The sequence below is a fragment of the Charadrius vociferus genome, unplaced genomic scaffold (assembly GCF_000708025.1).
Source record: "Charadrius vociferus isolate BGI_N301 unplaced genomic scaffold, ASM70802v2 scaffold325, whole genome shotgun sequence".
Taxonomy (NCBI): domain Eukaryota; kingdom Metazoa; phylum Chordata; class Aves; order Charadriiformes; family Charadriidae; genus Charadrius; species Charadrius vociferus.
The window spans coordinates 3,398,563-3,415,608 of NW_009648526.1; the positions used below are offsets into that span (position 1 = coordinate 3,398,563).

The following is a 17,046-nucleotide window of genomic DNA, read 5'->3' on the forward strand; positions in this document are numbered from 1 at the left end:
CTTCCACAAATAGCCCAGGTAAATAAAGAACACGGACCGGGGACATCCAGGAGAGTGGAACAGAACAACCTCCCCGTTGTTAAACTGTGGGATGAGTTTTTATGTATTATCTCAGACCACTGTGTCTTGCATGGTGCTTCAAAGCATTATAGCAGTGTCTGATAATAACGTGTTCAGGAAAGATCAGCTGTATTTAGACACCAGAAAAAAAAAAAAAAAAAAAAGAGATTTCCCAGTGTTAATCATGTTTTAATAAAGAACTAGAAATTTGACTTTTGGTAGACATTGGATGGGTTTGTTTTTTTTTTTTCAAAGAAAAAAAAAAAGCATCCTTTGCACTTAAATGGTAAAGAATCACAGACAGAATCATCCCTGATAACTAAGGAGCTAATTTTTGAACAGGCACTTGTACGCACACCTTCCACTGACAATATCATTGCCTCACTAATGAAAACAGGATTCTTATATTAGCCTCTTTCTAAACACATCTTTCTTCCAGTTCCAGGAGTCACTAACACCACCTGCTAGTAGCACTACCTAGATGATTTGAAAGCCATGAAACACACAGGAAAGACAGTCAGTATGAATGGTGCAGTTTTATGTGCTCTCCTCTTCATGGATTTATTCAACAGAAGGTTAAAAGTATATTAACAGAGGGTTAACAATGGTTAATTAACAGCCTCTCCTCTCCCTTTAGGGCTTTGTGGGTACAAACTACACTTATGGTGAGTTTATCATCTTTGGAATACGTGCATGCATATAAGAAAGAAGAAACAAGAAATGACAGCTCAGAAAACTATGATACTTTTCAGACATAGCATCCGATACTAAGAAAAGTATCACCTACTCATTATTCATTTAAATTTGAACAAAGAGGGAAGCTTTTCCCAAAAAGTCTATTTCTAAACAGACCTCATAATTTTTAATCCAATTGCTATAGATTTTTCTTGCTTGCTTGCTATTTTTTCATTCAATTTTTTGTGAGTGATACCTACTTTTTATTTGGCAAAGTGAGCTAGTTAGAGAGAGTGAAAATACAAAGGAGCTGCATGAGGGTATAGAAAAAAATCTAAGCACAAAGATAGTATATCCAGAAATCAACAGGCCTTAGTTTTGGCTGCCTGGGACTCTGGAGCAACCAAAAAGACCTAGATTTCACCAAAAAAAACCCAAACCCAAACACTCCACATTTTTTAGAGTTCTCACTCAGGAATGACATGAGATGGAACTTTCAACAGTTAGTCAATGGCATCCAAAAGCCTTGAACTGACAGAAACAATAAATATCAGCTTATATGCAAGTACCTTAACTACTAATCTCAACAAAATAGAGAATGGACCACACCCTGCTTCAAGATACTGCTGTAAATCAGTAATATAAAAGCAAACAAATGCTAGCCTAATGTTTCCAATCTATTCCCATCATCTATTTGATTTATAAATAGAAGTCCAGTCCTGATTTTGTGTCAGCTATTGTACAAGAAGCTTTGTCCAAAGAGATATAAAATGCCTAGGTAAACGTAGAGCAACTGAAACATAGCATGTATTTACGTTTTACATACTAGTGCTTAAATTTTGCAGGATTTTCAAATTTACCATGTGTGTTCTAATAGTCTACTATTTCTTTGTACCATTTTGTGTCAGTTGCAGCTAATGGCTTTCCCTAGAAAGTCTGGAGGTTACGATAGGCACTGCTAAAGAAAGTAAAAGGGGTTAGTGAAGAGGATTTTCCATATCCAACAGGAACATTGACAACTGTGCTTCTAGCAAGAATAGCTCTCATGGAAGCATTTGTCAAATCGAGAGACCTGAACGCTTCCATGTCATTCGCTCTTCTTTTAAGTGATTAAAAAAAAATAATAATCTGGCTATTGGAAATGAGGGGATCTACGATATATTCCACTTTCCATGGTGCAAACAAAAAATCATGAACACGTCACTCACTGCCTTTGCTCAATTTCACAACAGAATTCTCTAATTCTGGGGACCACAATAGTTGTGTCACTTGTTTCTTCCATGCGCCGGATACTAGTCACACTGAAATAACATCACAATAGATAAGCATTCTTTTGGAAACATTTCCATGTCTGAAAAGCAGTAAAAGCCATCCAAAAGATACAGGAGATTTATTAACGCTCAGACAAATCCACTCATGAACATGAAAGGAGGCTGCAGTAAGGTTCAGAAGGCAATCGGAAAAAATATGTTGTCTCTAGGTACTGGAGTGTGTATGCAAGCTTATATGTATGATTTTTAAGTATCCTTAACATACCAGCAGCCCAATGTTCAGGTTTGCTTAATTTTTCAATTGCCGATGGATTACGTGAGTGCCATTGAAACATCATCTTCAAACCTCTTCAGTGAGACCTTACTGAGAAACTCCTCCTGCAGAGTTCCATGACAGGAAGAAGGATGCTGAATATTATTTTTCTTAGCCAGAAAAGCTACTTTCCTTAATTGGGAATGCCAATTTTAATCAAAGTTTTTTATGCTGTACCGTAAGATGATTTTAAAATGTATGACTTAGCAAATACTAAAATGTTGCTCTTAACATTATATAGTCCTACCATACTTTGTCTTCATTCCTGACACATCTTTAGGCATATTTTGTGGTGTGAAGCAGATATTTTGCAGTTGTATTTTTATGCCCAATCAGACATGATATAGAAAGAAATATATTTAGATTCTGGATCTCTCCTCCAAAAAAAAAAAACAAACACCACATGGTATTTCATAGCTTCAAACCCTGGCCAGTGTCCAGACCTTTTTCAACCTTCCAGTAAAGTTTTCATTTACAAGTCTTAAAGCATCAGCATTCACATCTGTAACTTTCAGAAGAGACTTCAAGCATTTCAGTTAAGGAAATCATATGCCTCCTCATCTTTAGGGGTGATTCACTCCAAGTCAGTCTCCTGGATTAACCTGCTTCTACAGGTAAATAGGTAATTTAGTCCAAATAGCCTAAATTTGGCTGATATGGAATGATCATAATTATTACTACTTGCAAGACCTCTTTTTACAGAAAAAAAATATTTCTTCATATCTACTGGCTTTCTCATTATCCTTCATATGTTCCTTTCATCTTAGTTTGGAGCTCACCTTATTAGAAGCAGGACAGGCATCACCTAAAGCAATAAACACTAATAATGTGAATAATAATTAACAGCTAGCAGTAAGAAATAACAACTGAACACTTATCTTGTACATCCCAATATGCATTGTTTTCAGATGGCTACTAGACCTACTACCAGGTATGTAGGTGTCTCTCCTTTTTTATTAAAAAAAAATAAAAAAATATCAGAATTTTTAAAAAGTTTCATTTTGTTCAACTGGGAATCACGCTTTTGGTTTTACTTTTCAGTAAGAAAACACGATTATCTCTGGTCAAATCTAAAAGTGTTTTGGTGTGTCTGCCAGAACTAACCCCAAAACATTTTACAAGAAACTTTGCTATATTACAGTTGTTTACAAATGCAGTGCTCGGTTATAGTCTTCACTACCCCTCATAGAAACATCATTAACACAAAGTAAGGAAAGGTAAAGAGCTGAATCTCCTCTGGGGTATCAAAAAGTCACCACAACATTTCTTGCTTGTGATTACCATGCTGCTCTTCCTGAAGGTAATTAATGATATCACACAGATCAGTGTGGCTGTGTTGCATTGCCCTTCCTGAAAAATTAATGTTAGAGTAGGATCTTCAGGGAAAAAAAGGAAATTAAGTCAGCACTCACTCACCTCGGTAAGGGCTAATTTTCCAAAGAGAAACTCTTTGGAGTTTCAGAAAGATCTTGGCACCCTTAGCATGGCAAAATTTTCAGCAGTTTTATTTTGTTGTTTTTGTAAACTGACCTATGAAACTTTGCAGTTCCCTTTGATTACGTCACTGAGTTGCTGGTATGACATTTTTAGCAAGAGTCTGTTGTAGAAGCCATGCTCTTCAGACTCTGTTTCCTTCTCCAAGTCATTACATGGATTAACAGATTGAAGCCGTTCTTTGTCTAATAACACTGCAGATTCTATTGGAACTTTTAACTTTTGACAGCTGTGATGAAGTTCAAATTGTATTTTTAATTCCTTCTCTCAGACTTGCTGGCAAGCCAAAAGCTCACCCATTAAAGCACCCCAAGCACTTTCACCATTGATGTGTAAAGAAAACAGTCATTTATTAGACTTGTTTTCTGTAGTATGTACAAACAATATGGACAGTGACAAAGCGCCTTTGCATTGCACAAACTGAGAGATCACAAAGAAAATGAAAACAAGGCATCAAACAAAGAAAGGATGTGTACAATGGAACAGGCACAAGTTAGCAGATTTTTTGTTTGTTTTTCTTTTTGTGCTAAAAATAGAACACAATGCTTATCTTTGCATAGAGACTATTCACCAAAGCCTGAATAAACCGGAGGTTAAGAATATCAACATCACTAAAACTCACTCCAATTTTCAGTTCTTTATGTAGATTCACTTTCTCCTAATATTACTTTTTTCAGAAACTGAGTCTTCTCCCAGCAAAAAAATCCAACAGAAACGCTAAGTAGACATTGTAACAGAGAAATGATCAGACCTAATCTTAGCTAAATATCACAGTTAAAAGTGCCATTAAAGAAAAATGTGACACCGGAGCTAAGAATTTTGACAATCAAACCTGCACTAACTTTGAAGCTTTTTAAATTTCAGCTCTTGTAAAAAGCTGAACAACTTCCTACAATAATGTTTCCTAGATATGAAACATAACATTGCCTGGAGTTACCTGGCATGTGAAATAATCGGCAACAAATAGAAAACGACATCCAGCACTGCACAGTTTGGGACTTTTCTGGCCAGAAATGCCATTCACTTAACCAAATTTAATATGCTGTTTGTATCATGTCTTACCATTATACTAAAATAAAACCTTGAATAAAGTTTGCAACACAACTGGCATGTGGCAAAAATACAGTCTAACCTAAACCCAGCGTGCTTTCACAGAATCACAGACTGGTCAGGGTTGGAAGGGACCTCTGGAGATCATCTAGTCCAACCCCCCCGCCAGAGCAGGGTCACCTACAGAAGGTTGCACAGGACGGCGTCCAGGTGGGTTTTGAATGTCTCCAGAGTGGGAGACTCCACAACCTCTCTGGGCAGCCTGTGCCAGTGCTTTCACATTAGGGTTCTTTGTACTGTGCATTATAAGATGCCTCTACTGCAAATACATAAATACGGGAGTTTCCCATTGCTAAATCTGTTGCAGGATAAAAGCTCGTCTGTAAATATATTAGAAGTACCTTGTAAATTAGCAAAATCTTATCAAGACAACAATGTCCTAGAACCTCAGGATACATTTGCAGATATAATACAGAAATGAATATGCTATGATTTTAGATGTTTTCTGAAAACATCTATAGACATAAGAGTTGTGATGTACAAAAAAATTAAATGTGCTGGCTTAGAAGATAAAATACAATACAATATTTCTAATATTAATGTAATATTAAGGAACTTTTATGCAAGAAAATATAAGAACTAAAATTTAACTGATGTGAGTTCTTTTCCACCACAAATCATTTTAACGTCTTTCTCTGTGAATAAATACTTCAGTTTCACCTCCAAAAAATATTTCATGATTTGCTAGGTCTAATTAAAACAAAAGCCTCCTCCCTGACCATTTGGTTGGTGCTGGTGAGCAGCTGTTGCAGCTTGAACTGGTATCACCTGAACTTGGTAATGAGAGGTATGCACACTGTTCTGTATGTGGTTAATAAGTGCCTTAACTTATTGGCACTAACATGCTCTCTTCCTACAAAAAACATGTTCCTTGATGCACCTTAGAATTATATTTTCCTTTCTCACAGCCAAATCACAGCAGTGACTCATAGTCAGTTTTGTTATTGATTACTACAGTCAAGTCTTTTTACCCTTGTGTCACTTTCAATTTATGAGCCCCGTTTATAGAGAAATTCCTATCAACTGTATGACCTTGCACTTCACAGTATGAGATTTCTACGTGTTTCCGTTGCCGTATTTTTCAAGGTCATCTAGCTCAGTGTTTAGCGGTTTTGGTCTCCTCAGTATTAGCAAATGCCTCCCAAATTTTGTCAGTCTTGTACCTTTCCTGCCTGCTTCTTTAATGGCAATATTAAAAACAAGATTAGCCAAAAAAGGGTCCCCAGGGAACTCGGTTAGCAAACTCTCTCCACTCTAAAAGCTTCCTTTCCAACACAAAGAACTGTAACCTTGAATTTGTCTAATTCATCACACCCTAACTTTTCTTCTACTAATGCCCATTTTTTCTGGCTTAGTAATAATTTATCACATGGATTATTTTCAGATAAATAAAATAGTCTGAAATTTTATTAGAAAGAAACACTAGACTTGCATGTCATAAGTTGCTTTTTGTAAGCTTCTGCTTTATTTTACTCCATTTTTCAGCAATTTCTCTATATTCATGTTTTTCCTTCTAAGCTCATAACGTTGATAAGATCACAGTTCACCCTGCCCCCACTTTCTTAAGTACACATACCATCCCAGGTACTTAATAGACATTTCTGAAAATGCTGTCCTATATGTACCAAACTATTTTATCCAAAACCGTAACCACCAAAAATATTGCATCTAGAACAAGAATATTTCATCTTGCCTTTTTGTTGAAAAAGAATCATTTACAACGTGGTCTAATAGTTTTAAGCAGTCATCTAAGTCTCTAAGCACAGTTATAACCCCGAATAAAATGGTTATTTTAGTGTAATGATGCTTGCTCAGCAATTACTAGCAAATGCACATTAGTAAAATATGCCCTGCAGAGTTAATAGCCTATGAATTTGCTTGCCTGTGCATGCACTAACATTGTAAAGTCACAAACATCTGTACTGTGCTTTTAAAATACTTATGCATTCTACAACAGCCTGTAGCAGTAAGATCAATATTTCCTGTATAACTGTTATTGTTAAGATAGATAGACTCAGAGGCACATCTAGGCCATCTCAAACTTTGAAAGAGATCCCTTTTTTGACCCAAAATGTACAGCTTCGGCCCACCTGGAGTAGGCAGCAATTATACATAGCTAGAGTTTCACTCTTAGTAGGTTTACTTTGTCTTATAAACTGTTTCACTAGTAACTTCTTCAGGTTTTAGATTCTATCCTATTATGACTGTTGTTATGAATTTCATTTCAGAGGCACTGGGATCACAGAGTCAGCACACTGGAACAAAGAAAGATCAGCAAAACTTAGAAACCAAATTTCGACTCTATACAGATAGAAGTGAAGAAAGCTGTCAGATTTTTTTTAATCAGTTGGAGACTCTTGACCAATGCCGTTTCAATGCCTCTCTTCCTTTGGTGATGATAGTCCATGGCTGGTCGGTATGAACTCACATTTTATTTTTAATTTAAACTACATCTGATTCGATATACTTTTCCTTCTCATTATGCTAGTACCAAAAGTAACTTCAGAAGAAAGGTTGTGATTAGAAAGATGGTGGATTTCTCTGGTAGCAATCATGGCTAGAAATAATACAAAGTGGATATTCCCTGCTGAGATTCTGAAGGAACAGTCTACAAGCAATTTTTCATATAGGACTCCCATGCCAAGGATTAGATTCAGCCCTGGTTTAAAGCCAGCAGAGTTCGAACAAGTAGCTGAATTAATGTGCTATGCCTCTGGAGGACTGAATACCAGTTTCATTTCTCTGATATGTTCACTGCCAGATATTTACAGACTTATTGAAAAGAAGTGCACACAATCTCCCCACATCTTTCTCACAGATACACCTTTAAAGAGAACTTCTCTATAAGCCCCTTCAGCTGAAAATGAAGCCTTCTACATCAATGAATTATCACTGAACTGCTTCCAGTTAAACTGTAAAAGAAAAAAAAAAAAAAAGAAATCCACCATGAAAACCTTTCTCAAAAGCATAGCATTATTAAGAGTGACTTTTGATCAGCTTCTCAGTTGGAGAAAAAAAAAAAAAGGCAGGATGAGAAATAACATCACTTTAATAGATCCTTGATTCTCATAAAACCAATGCCATCCCATAAGGTGGCAAAACGGATCTTTCTCATGCATCTGCAAATACGCAGAGAAACTTGGAACACCACCTTTGATGCATATAACTCTCCTAACAAGTAACAGCAGAGATGACTTCGGATGAAATATTGCCCTAGATTACTTTAGCCAAGCCTCCCAAATAAGAATCTGTTCAAAACCTATACACTCCTCAAAGACAAACCATGGACCTGAGGCTGCTGCCATTGAAGTTTATCATTCATATGAACTTAATTTGCAGAGGTGTTGGGCTTTTAGAGGAATATATATGGAAACCCGGAACTGAGACTCCCAAATTCTGTTAAAACACCAGAAGAGATAAGGGTGTTCTATCAATTGAGGAAGCACATGCAACTAGAGCAACAATTAAATCTGATAGATTAAATTATAATTCTGGTCCATCAAATCAGAAGCAGTCTTTGATGTTAATACAGAAATCATGATCAGGCCCTTAACAAAAGAATGACTTCAGAAAAAAAGCAGATCTCAAAATGGAGTGGCTGTAGGAGGTAAATGCCCACTGGTATGCAATCTTCCAGCTTCCCTCCCTAACTCTTTTAGCTTAAATTTACAGGGACAGCTGCTCTTAAATGAAAACAGAAACTTTCTGGGCATTTCTGTCTTTCTTTTTAATCAGTAATACCAATTATACCAGGATGACAAAATATTTAGGGACATCATTTCACTAATAAGACTTCATATTACAAGACATTAACTACTATACAGTTCTTATAGATTCTTAACTTTTTTGTTCACCAAAACCCAAAGATTCTCAGCACTGAAGCATGCTGAAGCCCCTAAAATCTAGTTATCAGCATTAAGCCCTGCTTGTTTATATGATGTTCTTTGTTTTCTTGAGCTTTTCACAAGAAATATTTGGCAGAGACTGATTTCCCTTAAGAATGTGTGAGTTGTTTTTTCTTTTTTTTTTTCTTTTTTTTTTTAAATATTACAGGTGGATGGGATGTTAGAAGGTTGGATTTGGAAAATGGCAGCAGCTCTGAAGTCTCAGCATAAGCAAATTAATGTGATCATTGCAGACTGGCTTACATATGCTCACCAGCACTATCCCATTGCTGTACAGAATACACGCTACATAGGACAGGAGATAGCAGACTTCCTGGAATGGCTGGAGGTAAGAGCCCCCAGATCAACACATATTTCTCTGGAAAAGACCTATTTTACCTGTTCTTAAGCTTCTACCACCTTTGTGAAATACTATACTGGTTAAATGTGGTTCATTTCAATCATTTACATTTCTTTAATACATTGCAAATTATTCTTCCATAAACTTTCATATGAATTCATAAAACTTTCATCATGCAAGAGAAAAAAGCAAGTGGTCTTGCTTATAAAAATATTTTGATTTATCTTTGGGGGTGAGATAATTTCATGCTACTTTAGCTTTTCAATTAGCATGTGTGCAGATGGCTGACAGAGTCCCACACTTTGAAAGCAGGCACACGTTATCGTTTACAAGTGGTTAGTTCAGTAAAACGGGTTTATGTTAGCTGTGCTTTATTTCTGCTTTTAATGCAGAATTCAGGCATGACATTGCGTCTAATTTTTGCCTCAGTTCCCCAGAGATTATTCTAAAATAACGGCATAGACATCGAGAGTGTAAAAGCAGACCTTTTAAGAAGACAGACACGCCTCACAAAGCAGATGACTTGGAGGCATGTGAGGAGGTTGTGAGTACAGAGCCACACTAATGTAGTAACTACTATCAAAATCGCTGCAACATAGAGAGCAGTGGCCATGGCTGGATTGAAAAGGCTGCAGACACATCTGTAAGGGATCACTGGTCTCCAGAACTATTTAAGAAAAGGCAGAAAGCAAACAAGAATGGGAATCACTCATACAAAACAAACCAGGCACCCTAAGCCACTCTTATTTCTTCTATCTCTAGTACTAATTTATACTACCTAATTTGAAATGAAAATATACTTCTGTACCTCACAATGAATTTTTGAATACATTAAATACCATGAGGCCTAAGGTGGAAGGGAAATACACTGCAAAGCTGAAGCAAATATCGTTGAAGGGCTAAGCTGCTTTCAACAGCAATGGCAGGGCTAGAAGTAGTTGTCAGATACCATGCCCAGTTAGGGACAAAAGGCACAAAAGAGAAGGCAGAAGAGCCAGAGTCACTATTTTTTATTGTGATATTAGAAGAAATCTTAGCTCTTTATCAAACGCAGTTTAAGTTGCTGGAGCCTAAAGTCATATTTTGAAGCTGTTTAATTATTGAATGAATCAAACAGTGGACTTTGTTCAGTTCCCAGGAGGACACGCCACATCGTCAACATTAAAGACAGCAAACAAATCGAGGCTTGAATAAATGACTCCTTGCTCCAGCATTGTAGGTAGCTTCTCTTGTATCATATGTTGCAGGATTTAAACATACCATAAATTTTCACAGCATTCAACTGAGAATGTTCAAGCAGTAAACCTTCCTTCTGTTGAGAAGCACCCCTGAGCTGAACAGTTAAAAAAACCCTTCATTCCAGCTACCATAACTATCTTTCCACTATGCTTCAGTCTGCTTAGACAGGCGAGTATTTGAAATATCCTCAAGGGATGTGACAAGAACTACAGTGCTCGGCAACATTTTAATAACGAATAAAAATAAAGTAAATCTTAGCACTCTTAAGTCCAAGAGTTAATAGGTCATGATCAGTAACAATCTCAATAGCATCCACCTCAATAGCACCTGCCAAGAAAATTGGTAAGATCTTGTGATTTCCAAGAGCTGCCTCTCTCAAAATAAAGTTGCCATGTTTCACCTCATCTTCACAAGAGACAGGTATTGAGACTGCAAAGCCACTCCACTGGGACAGATAATATCCACAATGAAATTAAAACAGAGGTTTGCCTTTCCTGCAAGAAAAATATGCTACATTTTTCTTTACAAGTCAGAAAAACTTTGATCCTTGAAGCTCAGGTGAAATGCTTAAGATGTAGACAGTACTGATCAGGTAGAAAGAAGGGCCTGAGGCCAATTCTGCTTCAATAGGTTTGTTTCAGATCAGATACCCAGTTTTGTACAAATCAGTCCAAGAAATGTCATTGCCATATCACTTAGCATGTCTGATCAATGTTTTGATACTTTGGCTTCTACTTTGGTTTATGCTACTATCTCAGGCAAAGAAAGCAAGGCACTTTCTATAAAAGATTGTTTGACACTGAAGTTAAAGGACAGATATCCATTTTATAGTCATAGGAAAGTCAAATGTTGCAGACAAAAAGCAATGCACATTTGCATCACTTGCAGCAAACAGAAACAAACATCCTACTATCTGTGTTGATGGTTTTCCTGAGCATAGCACATAAGTAGCAGTGTCCAAATTGTGGCATTTTCCTACTGCATGAAAAGGAGGCAAGGAATAACATTTAGCCAGCAAAGAAATCTAGTGCATGATCCATGCGTCCTCTCAACCTCCATCATCAACATACAAATTTCTTGTGTTGTAATTCATGGCATTCCTAGCTTGTAATAAGTACTTTGCTGTTTACTTTTCACATTTTCTGCATCTAAATCAAGCTGCTGCTATCTTCCAGGAATCCATTCAATTTTCCAGAAGCAATGCTCATCTAATTGGGTACAGCCTAGGAGCTCATGTTTCAGGATTTGCTGGAAGTTATATCAGTGGTACAAACAAGATTGGAAGAATTACAGGTAATCGACTCATAATTTTAAGAAATGGAACAGTCAAGTGATTTAAGTTACATAGATATTTGACATATCAATGTGATATCAGTATTTAGCTGTTGAATAACAGTATTTGCGACAGTTTAGAAGTTTCATCCCATTGGTTTAGAAATTAGATTTAGAAAATTTAATGAAAACACATTTCAAAATGAAGTATCATAGTATTTCTAGCTTTGATCTTTCCTGCCTCAGTCCAAATTATGACATAAAGAATATAAAAGCAGGGGGACTACAAATCATAAACCAAATTTTTAAGCTGTGTGTTGCTTGACTTTATCCCATATCCATTCCCAGTAACAACTTAAACTGAATGTTAGCCACTAACCTTGGATCTTTGGTCACTATCTTGACCCAAAGCCATTAAAATACACTGTTCATTGTTACCAACTAATTTTAAAAAGAAAACTGCTTTAAGGAAATCGTCTAACTGTGCTTGAGCTTTTAATTGTGATACATTGCTCATACAATGAATTGAAGTCAGTTCTCCTATAGCAAAAATGATAGCCCTGGATTACAATTTACAAGAAGCATATCGTTACAGTATCCCTAATAGATGCTTAAAGTAAACAAAATTAACAAAACACTTGATTGTTTTGACTAGTGGCATTTTGAACCTTCTGTAATGTTTTGTAACTGTACTAATTATGAGTGTAATGAAAATACATTTATAAGGTTATCGATACATTGTATATAGTACCACATCTAATGCACAGTGACAGCTTAAAAAAAAAAAAAAAACCACCACCAAAAAAACCCCAAACCAAGACAGAAGTGCATATTGCACAGGGCCCACAGCTACATTTAAGTTACCAGAGAAAATATTTTACTTTAATCTGATTTGGGAGTGAGGCAAATATGCATGACTGTAGTTTGAAGTCCCAATTCTGACTTTGGATTCATGGCCACATACCATAGTCTCTTATAAAATCAGCTCTGGTGACAGTGCCTGCATGCCAAGAAGCTGATTTTACACAATGTGTCATCATATTACACCTCTGTATACAATGAAGGAGTTTAGTTTATCAGCACTGCTTGTTCAAACCATATTAGTACATCAAACCTCGATAATGGATAAATGAAAAACATGAAACCACATTTTTTATTGTGACAGCTATATGCAATCTTCAGCAAAAATTATTCAGACTTGTAACAATAGGCTCAAAAAATCATAGTGATAAAAGCTATTAAAAACAAAAGGAAAAGTATGCCTTCAGGGTGACATCCCTACTTGTAGCCTGTGTTATTATTCTTGTCCAGCTACATCTATGCAACTATGTTAGCCCACAGTACCAGCTGAACAATCTCAAATTTAGAAGCTTCTCCCCAAAACTGAAGGCAGCTTTAAACTACACAGGCAGTTCTTTTCCATAAACCAGTTCCCAAGCAAAACCAGCACCATACAAAAATATCTAGCAAACTAAAAATCAGCAAGAATCCATAAGTGGAATATTATTTTTCTGAATACTGTAATAATTTGCCTTGAAGACTTTTAAAGTTGAAAAATTATGATAAACAACATCTAGCAGACATATAGCTCTTTTAAGTAGTAAATGAAGCTCTATAAAGTTTCAGGTCCCAAATGTGGGCTAAAAGTCAACCTTGTTGTGGTGACTGGTGTCTTCAAAAGGGCCTCTGAAATGCATGACCTCTAGAGTATGAAAGAACAAAATTAAGTAAACATCCCTCAAGTGACAAAGCAGTAGCAGGCATGGTTTGTCTATAACAAACACATCTATCTCTGGGCCTGTGTCCTTGTGCATGTAGCAGTTACTGTTTATTACACTGCCTGTGTTTACTTTACCTTTTGGTGTAACCAGGTACCTTCTGCAGGACAAGCTTTCCTAGCACTGTTTCTATCAGTGAAAGACCTTGTAAAGTACCAGTGCTGTCTGTTTTTAAATATTTATCACAGACTTTTCTCATAACAGTAAAAGAACAGCCCATCTACACTATATCACAACTGGATTATTTGCATTCATTGCAGGCCTTGACCCTGCCGGTCCCTTGTTTGAAGGAATGTCACCAACAGACCGTTTATCTCCAGATGATGCAAACTTTGTAGATGCAATTCATACATTCACTAAACAGCACATGGGTCTCAGTGTTGGCATCAAGCAGCCTGTGGCTCATTTCGACTTTTATCCCAATGGAGGCACCTTTCAGCCCGGCTGTCACATCATGCATGTGTATAACCACATCGCACAATACGGAATTACTGGTAAGAACCAAAAGCACAAAACAGGAAGCTGGATTGCAGTTGCACTGACGCTGTCTCTGGGAAACCTTTACATATCTCTGTGGCGTTAAACAGTATCTAACAGGAGTATTATCTCCCATTATATGCAAGGAAATTTCTTTTCTAGAAATGGTTATCTGACTTTTACATGTATTGAGTTCAAACTGTTCTTACTGACTCCAGTAAGGAACTTGGCTGCCTAGCACTTCTGAAAATGAGGCCACGAGCATCCTGCTGTCAAGCACTTCTGAATAATTTCAAAGGTATTTGTTTTAGCGGTAGAGGAAATGAGAAAACTTATTCTAATTAAGCCAGATTCATCTAGTGTGCAATTAATTATTTCAAATCAAATAAAGCACAGGGCTGTATTACTCACCTCCTTAGTTCACCTTTTCCCAACTCCCTGTCCTTCAGCTGCACAGATGATGCTCTCTCTAGGACCTGACTGCCAGTGTTCCAGGCTAGGTTTTGTATATAGCAGCTTACTTCTAGTGTACCTAAACATAAACATATAGAGAAACTGATGCAACATACTGAAAAAAGATAAGGTACTGATGCGCAGTGACAACCAGAACTGTTCACTGAAAACCCCCAAAGGAGTACTGTTCACCCAGCATACTGCATCACAAAAACATTTCTCAGCTATCATCACACTATCTAAAAGTAGGCCTTATTCATTAGCAGATAATTCATGACAAATGTGAAACCAAGCATCAGCTAGAAAGCTTATCAGTGAAGACATATAAAAACAGTCCCTTGTGACATATCCCAATTACACAGAAGAAAATAACTTCCGCAATTTGATGACGCTTATGGAAGAAAGAGCTACTTACTTCTCGTAAAAGTATTTAATAATATTTTTTTAATATATTTAATACATTTTTTGCTCCTTTTTCCTCAGTAGTAGCTGTAAGAAAATTCAATTCAACATGAGAGTTTGTCACCCAATAGGGACAAAATATGACCTCCGTGAGCACCCAAAAGACAGTGTTCAACCATTCAACTGCTGTCTTTAACGTGGCATGACCTGAAAGACTGTATGAAGCCTCGTATTGTATTTCATATTGACTAAAACAGCCACGACAATGAAATCAAGGTTCATATTTACAGTCTTAAACACTCAGGCTAGAGAAGTTTAAGTAGTAAATTATTCAATTTTATTACCATGTGGGTTCAGCCAAACTATTTTTGGATGAAAAGTAAAGTTGTTACAATGTATGATTTCTGAGGCAAAATCATGTTTTAGCAGTAGGGGGGTGGAAGGAAAACAGTAACATATGTTTATAGTCAGTTATTGTACTCCTCTGCAGTTGAAATGTTAAAGAGGAACGAGGGCATACAAAATTTTGTTGTTTGCATTTTTTCAGGCATCACTCAAACCGTGAAATGTGCCCACGAGCGGTCAGTTCATTTGTTCATCGACTCTTTGCTTCACAACGACAAGCAAAGCACAGCATACTGGTGCAACGACATCAACACTTTCAACAAAGGAATGTGCCTCAGCTGTAGAAAGAACCGGTGCAACACACTGGGCTACAACATCAGGGAGGAAAGGCTCCCAAAAAGTAGACAACTCTTTTTGAAAACAAGAGCACATATGCCTTTCAAAGGTTTGTGGGAATACTTGTTACAGTCTCCAGATTGATCACAAAGTGTGAGAATGAGCCTAAGCTTTATGATCCTGTTTACCCATTTATTAAAGCTTATAACATCTATGGGAATAATCAATTTGCTGAGACAACTGAGAATCCCGGTAGGCCGTCTTGATGCCCTTTCATCAAGATCCTGACTCTTAGTATTTCTGTGGGAAAACGCACGCTGCACGCTTGCCACAGGCTAACTGTGGATCTGAGGCCTCAGAGAGGCTCAGGGTCCTGATCTACAGGATTTTCCTGCAACTGGCCTGTGCGAGTTTGTTATAACGTATGCAGGCATACGGCCAAGCCAAAAAAGCAGTGCAATTGCTCTGGGAGGCCTGTAAAACCTTCTGTTCCAAGTTTGCCCGAATTTTATCTGCAATTAGTTTACAAGATGACATATAAATTATTACTTTTCAAACAATGCATAGGCAACAGAATAGCCTGGACTTTGACAAGGCAGAACTGTAGCACTAAAATAAAGTGACTGGTACTCTAGCTTTATCTCCGTTAAATTACTTTATCAAGAGCACAAAGTAACAATTTTCTAAGCTCAGAGAGACAATCAATGCGGTTTCTTGCATGTACTACCAGACGGAGGGGAAGTAGTCTGACAGGGAAATGGGGCCTATCTGACAGTCTCCATTAAAATGGCCTGGGCCTGGCTGTCAGCTGGCTACAACTCAGCTGTCGGAGAGACCATGAGGCGACTGCTGCTGTTGAGCAGAGATTTCCCTGCCAGTGGGAAGGTTTACATACGTTTTTAAGCAAGAACGAGGAGGACTGCGGGGGATGAATGGCAGGGACACGCTTCTTCCAATGGACTTTCGGCGCAGGGACTCTTGGTGCATGGTGTTCCTCCTCACGACCTCCTTCCCCGGCTATCGATGGGGCATGCGGCAAGCAGCAGTGTGGCGCAGCCCGTGCAGGGCTCCCACTCAGTGCCGCAGGCCACCAGGCATGGAGGAGTCCTGTGAGGTGTGCCCAGCTCCTCGCCGAGCACCCACAGCCCCCTCAGCACCTGCTGCGCCACAGCCCCACCCCTCTCCTCAGCGCTGAGGCAGTGCCCCGGCCCTGCCATGGGGGTCCCTCACAGCCATGGGGGTCCCTCACCACCTCACCTGCTGCCAGGGCTGGCTGGTTCTCCTGGCACCACCAGAAAAGTGGGTGCCCTGCTCCTGCTGCAGGGGATCAGCCCGCTTGTCCCCTACCTGAGACACTAGGGTTGGGGAAGCACTTTGAACATCAACACTGCACCCCTGGTATGGATCCTCAAGGGCTTTCCAGTCCTGAGGAGAAATGTTTAAAAATGCTGCTTGCATTATGCACCTTGTTTCCCCATAGTGCACGGTACTCGACTGCAGTATCAGAGATTTAAAAAAAAATACAAAAATGCAGGTACTTTTAAAATAAATTTGGAAGTCTTCCACTAATGCAGCT

General features: G+C 38.0%; 1 protein-coding gene across 1 annotated transcript in view; it reads left to right on the plus strand.

Annotated features, from left to right (window-relative positions):
- LIPC (lipase, hepatic) overlaps positions 1–17,046 on the plus strand; it is a 94,259-nt gene that overhangs the window by 70,872 nt on the left and 6,341 nt on the right. Inside the window, exons 4-8 of the mRNA XM_009885775.1 lie at positions 7,152–7,339; positions 8,977–9,156; positions 11,583–11,700; positions 13,718–13,951; positions 15,337–15,579. Of these exons, the coding sequence (XP_009884077.1) occupies positions 7,152–7,339; positions 8,977–9,156; positions 11,583–11,700; positions 13,718–13,951; positions 15,337–15,579 (963 nt within the window). The remainder of the gene's footprint in view (positions 1–7,151; positions 7,340–8,976; positions 9,157–11,582; positions 11,701–13,717; positions 13,952–15,336; positions 15,580–17,046) is intronic.